Here is a 6,740-nt window from a genome sequence, read left to right on the forward strand (position 1 = left end):
TTCAGAGGCAAAGGTGGAGGATGGCTTGGAGCAGAGAGGACATTCTGGGAGCAGGGGAGGCAACTGTTTGAATTTTACATCCTTTAACTGAACATTGATGTCACTGGGAGAAGCATTCAGTTTAGTTTGACTTAATATTGTTACACTTGTGTTATTTTTCCATGTCATTAAATAGCCTTAAAAACATTTAATGAATTTTTAACATTCTATTGTATAGATGAGCCATGACTTACTTTGCTAATCTCTTGTGATTGGACCTTGTCATTTCTAATTTTTTTCTTATAAATGCTGTTGATGAAGATTCTCATAAATCTTTGTCACATCCCTGATTATTTAGGAGATTGACATTTGATGGTAGAATTACTGAATTAAAGGATATAACTTTTGAAGAATATTGACATGTATTGCCAATCTGCAATGTATGAGAATACTTTGAAGCAGTGTAGGAGAATGTCAATACCTTTACCTGTATTGGGTATTATGTTTTAAATTTTTACCATTTGAATAGGTGAAAAGTGATATGTCATTGTTCTGATGTGCAATTTTTATATTAATGAAGTTAATGTGCTTTTCCTGGTTCTCTTGTTTTTTAATGTTGACTGTTTTCTAAACTTTTTTCTTATTAATTTGAAAATTTTTTAAATATTAATTTTTAGTTTGTGTCTCCTTTATTGCAAATAATTTGCCCCTAGCTTTTTGTTGTTTGTTTGTGTGTGTGTGTGTGTGTGTGTGTGTGTGTATGTGTATGTCGTGGTTTTTGATTCCCAGAGGATATTTTGGCGTGTGTATGACTTCTATTGTTGAAAACCCTTCCTCTTGCTGAGGAGAACTCTTTTTTTTTCCCCCAAGGAGTTAACTAAATTTTCTGCAATGTGGTTTGTGGCCAGTCATTTTTCTATTGATTTGTGGTACTTTTTTTTGTTTTAAGATTTTACTTATTTGAGAGAGAGCGCACACGAGCAGGGAGAGGAGCAAAGGGAGAGAGGGAGAAGCAGACTACCTGCTGAATGGGGACCCCAGTGGGGGCCTTGATGCCAGGACCCTGGGATCATGACCTGAGCGAAGGCAGATGCTCGACCGACTGAGCCACCCAGGCGCCCCCCCCCCTTAAAAGATTTATTTTTAGAGGGAGAGGGAGAGAGGATCTCAAGCAGACTCCCTGCTGAGTGGGGAGCCCAACGCGAGGCTCAGTCTCATGACCCTGAGATCATGACCTGAGCCAAAGTCAAGCCGCAGTTGAGTTAGATGCTTAACTGACTGCACCACCCAGGCGTCCCTGTGGTACTACTTTTATTACATATTAAGTTCCTATGATATTAGAATCTGTTTTAGGACATTTTTACTTTGAGCTTTTGTACTCTAAATGTTTGCTTGCCACTTGTTTTAAAATTTCCTCTCTCACATTTCCATTAAGGAAGTTTAGCATTCTAAATCCTTGATGGCATTTTTGTTTTAGGAAGAAGATACATGTCAAGTTGCTTTTAAGAGATGAGAACAAAGAGGGTGGTGGTTGGCTCTTTTTTTTTTTTTTTTTTAAGATTTATTTATTAGAGAGAGAGAGAAGGTGTGGAGGGAGGGGTGGGGGGAGGCGGATTTCAAGCAGATTCCCTGCTGAGCGCAGAGCCCATTGTGGAGCTCCATCATGACCTGAGTGGAAATCAGGGTCCGGCACTTAGCTGACTGAGCCACTCAGGTGCCCCCTGGTGGTTGGCTCCTTAAAGCAAGGCTATGAAGGTGGGTCACCCTGGGGTCATCACAACCCTGTATCTGGGGCGCTCTGTTGCAGGTTGTGAAGATACATCTAGCTAGTGCACCCAGAGCTTCACTGTTAGATATGGTAGCTTCTAGCCATGTTGGCAATTTAAATCTATTGAAATTAAGTATTTTCTCATTTACACTGACCACATTTCAAGTTCTCAACAGCCACATGTTTATCATACTGGACACTACAATTAATAGAGCTTTTATTTCCACCATTAAAGGTTCTAGTGGAGAGTGTTGACCTCAGTCCAGTTCGATTTGGGGAAACCTGACTCAAGGGTCAGAACAGAGCACACATTAATTGGTCACATTCTTTTCTCTGCAGGAAGTCTACATAGAGAAAAGGTACTGTGTATCAACTGTTAGGTTAAATTTTTTTATAGTAGGAAAAATTTTTATTTAAAATTTTAAATTTGAGTGTAGTTGACGCAATGTGAACATCAGTTTCAGGTGTACAACATAGCCGATTCAACAACTCCATATGTTATGCTGTGCTCCCCACAAGTGTAGTTCCCATCTGTCACCATACAAGTCCACTGTAATATCATTGACTATATTTCCTATACTGTACCTTTTATCCCTGTGACTTACTCATTCCATGACTGGAAGCCTGTGTCTCCCGCTCCCCTTCACCTGTTTTGCCCTCCCCCCCCCTTACACTAATTTTTTTCAAATGTCTTTGATGGTTCACATTCGTTGAGGGAGATGAAGGAATAAGCTCTCTAATGTCCCAAAAGATTGTCATAAAGTGACCTCGTGAGCAGGAATCCCAGTTTCTAGGTTTTCTGCTACTTCATTGTTAAAATGATTATCACACCCTGAGCAGGTTTCTTAAGAAGAGTTTAGGCAGCCTGGGGAAAGGCAAGGAAGGGTGACTTTAGAGTTGGGTTTATCCCCAACTCAGGCCCTGCCCGTCTGCTCCTGCCCTCAGGCTATAGAGGGCCAGACTTTGAGCATTACAAAATAGGAGTCCAGGCCAGACTACTGTGACAGCAGAGAATGTTTAGGGTTACTGTGATTGTCATATGGGTGTCTGCACGTCGTTTTCATCATCTATCCTGGTTTCTAATCAACTTTATAAGAACTTATCATTAACTTAGGGTGGAGAATCCCTGGGCACATCCATTTGTGGGTGGGTTATAGTCCCATTCCAGCCTGAGTTCTGCAAACACCTGTGACGAGAGAGTGAAGTGTGGTTGGAGCTCAATTGCAGTCAAACTTGTGAGAGCTGAGCTTTGTAGACTATCAGGGAGACTCGCGTAATTGAATATCCTAGCAGGAATTCGAGGTTTGGGGGCCGAAGCACATCCAGCGTGGTGGGGCAGGGATAACGGTTGGCACTGCAGACCCAGCCAGTCGTCAGCCCTGGGACGGGCACCCGCAGGAGCGCCAAAAATCCGATCCCGGTACCCGTAGGTAGAGGGGCTTCGGCTGCCGCGCGCACGCGCCCCGCCCCTCCCGCGCAGCCCCGCCCCTGGCTTCCTCGTGACCCGTGTCCCGCCCCCCTCGGCCGGGAGCGCCCCCGGCTGATTGGCCCCTCCGCGGCGTATCCTCCGGCTGGCAGCCAGGCGGGCGCGTCACGTGGCCGAGCAGCGTCCAGGACTCCGATCCGCGGGCCGCTAGGCATGGACCGTCAGGCCGCAGGAGTCCGGGCGCTGGGGGCCGCCGAGCCGCCTCGGGGTCCGCCGCTGCCGAGCGCGCGGGAGGCGCCCCCCAGCCCGGGGGTGAGCGCAGCCGCCAGCAGCGGCCCGGGGCGGGAAGTTGCGGGGCTCGCGGGCCGGGCCCGGCGGGGCGGGGTTGGGGGCCGCGGGGCCGCGGGAGCGCCGTTTGGGCGCGCGCTCGCGCTGGAAACTGCCGGGCCGCGGCGGCTGAGGGCGTGGGGGCTGGGGGGGACGAGCGGAGGCGGGAGGTCGGGCTGGCAGTCTCGGGGGCGCCTCTGCGTACTTGCTGAATGGGAGGTGATGCTGACGACCGAGAGCTGGGGGCCGCTGCGGGGGGCCTGGGCCGGGGCCAGGTGAGTGCGGCGAGGAGCGCGCTGTCCCCGAAGGACCTGTGACCAGGGGTGGGGATGCACGGCTCACCCTGAGCACCGCATGATGTCTGATGCACTCTCTCCTTTTCTGTTTACTGAAACCAAAGGCCTGGCTTGACGCAGGGTTTCCAGAAACTTGTTTTCATTTGCGCGCCAGACAGCTCCTGGTTTTTCAAAGACCGTTATTACAGTCGTCACCTGTCCTTGTTTACAGCCAGTCAGTTCTGCTGGGTGGTGAGCTCCTTGAGGGTAGGAACCCTCTGTTGAGTGCTGTTAACCCGGCTCCTCGCGTCGTGCCTGCCACGATAGACACGGCTGTTAATGGGAGGGAGGAATGGAATGCTTGTTTAAGCATCAAAGATGGTACTAAACCCGAGTAAGATAGGAAAAATGCAGTGATAGACTTATAAAAAAAATTACTTAGCGGGGCGCCTGGGTGGCTCAGTCGTTAAGCGTCTGCCTTCGGCTCAGGTCATGATCCCAGGGTCCTGGGATCGAGCCCCACATCGGGCTCCCTGCTCGGCGGGAAGCCTGCTTCTCCCTCTCCCACCCCCCCTGCTTGCGTTCCCTCTCTCACTGTGTCTCTCTCTGTCAAATGAAATCTTTAAAAAAAAATTACTTTGGAGTGCAGACAGGGTGAGACTGATTCTGCCAGGACGTAGCAGGAAGGGATGTGTGCTTCCTCTCCAAGGTGACAGGGTGGTAGTAGTGCCTGCAGAGGCGTGGAGGTGAGGAAGGACAGGGCAGATGGCTGGGAGCTGGGGTGGCAGAGCCTCAGGGCCAGGGGAGAGAACTGTGCTCAGCAGGTCGAGGGGCCCTCATGGGTTGGTGTGAATGCCATGGCCAATTTTATGTTCCCACGTGGAGGGCTGTTGAAGGTTTTTGAGCAGAGTGAGGCTGTTAAGGCTGGGCAGGGTGGGTGAGTGGGAGGGCAGGGAGCTATGACAGTGGTCCACGGGAGAGATGCCACCAGCTGACCTGTAGCGGTGACCAAGGGTTGTCACTGACTACAAGAGGTGGAATTTATTCATTAAATCTAGGGATGACTAGGTCATGGGCTAATTGGGGCAGGTGCCAAGTGCACTTCAGGTGTAGGAGCTAAGAAGGCGGATTTAAATTCAACAAATACTACATTTCTGCTACGTGCCAGGTGTTTTCATAAGTGTTACCTTGTCATAAGCCCCCTACAAGGTCAGAACAGTCATCTCCAGTTTCTGGAGAAGGAATCCCAGGTGTGGGGGTTGAAGTGGTCTATCAAGGTCACACTCTGAATGAATGGCAGAGCTGGGATGGAAACCATGTCTTATGCAGGCTGTGAACATTTCTTGTTCCATTTACAAAGCAGTCTTGGAGGTGATAGGATTTCAGGAACTTTTGAGTGATGGGAGCAGAAAAGCATGTAGTTGGCAGTAGGGGAAGACTTCTTTCTCTTCAGCGTCACTTAGGAACTACAGCTCTGTTGCCCCCTTGTATCAGGAGACAGAATTTGCTAGAACGTGAAGTCACTGAAAAGGTAAAAATGAACATGGCAGTAGCACCTGCAGGAAACAGCTACCAACCCTAGGGCTGAGGGAACGTAGGAATGAGGTGGGAATGATTAAAATTTACAGGCTCAGAGGGGAGGCTTTGCAGAGCTGAAATTCCAACTTCTGAGGAGGAGGTGCTGCCCACAGCTACTGCTGGGGTCTCCGAGCTTGGAGGAGGGGGCCTGAGGGCCTGGGACTCAGACCCCCAATGGGAGGGCCCAGGGAGGAGGTTGGCTCCGCCAGTGCTGGCAAACTGTGAACTGGATCCAGTGGCCGCTGTAGGAGGGTGCTGTTGCTGCCACTGCTGGGGGCAAAGTGTCACCCGGGGTGAAGTGTCACCGGGGTGTCGTCTGCAGGAATAGGAAGGAGCGAGGCCCTTCTCCCTCGGGCCTTGCCGCATCTCCTAGGGCAAAGCAGAAGTGGGGGTTACAGAGCCCCAGCCCCACCCTCACAAAGGTGAGGGTGCGAGATGGTAGCTTAATACCGGGTCCTGGGTAACCTTCTCTTCTTCCTGCAGGCCAGCTTTGCTCCCGCTGACCACTCCGGGCAGGAGAGAGAGACCAAGAAGGCCATGGATCGGCTAGGCAAGTAGACAGTGGAGAAGACGGGTGGATGTGGGGAGGGACTGTCTCTGCGTCTTGTTGACCCCTTTCCAGCCAGTTCTCTTTGCTGCTGAGTTGCGTTTTCTGCCTGGTGCTTCCACAGTGCCCTCGTGTGGTAGCGTGGCTGGAGCTTCCTTTAGGGAAGTCCTGACCTTTTGTCCAAAAAACCCTCCCCTTATGCTGAGAAAGGCAGCTTAGGGCAGCAGCAAGAGTATGGGGCTTTGGAGCCAGGCAACATTGTTTTCACTTTCAGCTCTGGCTCAGAGTCCTGGGCTCCAGTTTTGAGGCCTTAGATAAGTCACTTATCCTTTCTTCCTCTTTAAAATGGGGATGATAATGCTTACCTCAGAGGGTGGTTCTGAGGATTGGGTGGGAGGATCTCGAGCTGTAATAACCACCAGCTACTGGTGCTCTTTAAATCTAAGCGAATTATAATTAAATACAATGAAAACCTCAGTTCCCTATTCACATTAGCCACATTTCAAGGGCTCAGCAGTCACACGTGGTTCCTGCTAGCTAGCCTGTTGGAGCACAGATGAGAGAATATTACCATCATCACAGAAACTCCCGTTGGATAGCCCTGGTCCAGAAGAAGCACTGTGCCCACACGGACATGTAGGTCCGGTCATAACAGCTCACACTTGCTGAGTAAGGGCCAGGTACAGTTCCAAGTGTTTCTTTTCCCGTTCCCCCCTTTTTAAAACAGCTCTCACAACAATCCTATTTTCATATTTACAGATGAGAAAACTGAGGCACAGAGTAAAAATTAAAAAAAAAATGTGGTCAAACACATACAAAATGTACCATTTAACAGTTTTA

At 49.7% G+C, this 6,740-nt stretch overlaps 1 protein-coding gene across 2 annotated transcripts in view; it reads left to right on the forward strand.

The window, feature by feature from the left end:
• Positions 1-3,326: 3,326 nt before the first annotated feature.
• Positions 3,327-6,740, forward strand: part of COPRS (coordinator of PRMT5 and differentiation stimulator) — a 6,289-nt gene continuing 2,875 nt past the window's right edge. The window contains exons 1-2 of one of the 2 annotated variants that reach the window (XM_081805408.1): positions 3,327-3,485; positions 5,837-5,907. In XM_081805408.1, coding sequence (XP_081661534.1) covers positions 3,387-3,485; positions 5,837-5,907 — 170 coding nt within the window. In that variant the 5' untranslated portion in view covers positions 3,327-3,386. Of the gene's footprint in view, positions 3,486-3,696; positions 3,776-5,836; positions 5,908-6,740 lie in introns of those variants that run through there. The other variant, XM_081805409.1, reaches the window with a different exon arrangement.

Source organism: Leptonychotes weddellii, chromosome 15 (genome assembly GCF_054177405.1).
Source record: "Leptonychotes weddellii isolate Sample4059 chromosome 15, ASM5417740v2, whole genome shotgun sequence".
Classification (NCBI taxonomy): Eukaryota; Metazoa; Chordata; class Mammalia; order Carnivora; family Phocidae; genus Leptonychotes; species Leptonychotes weddellii.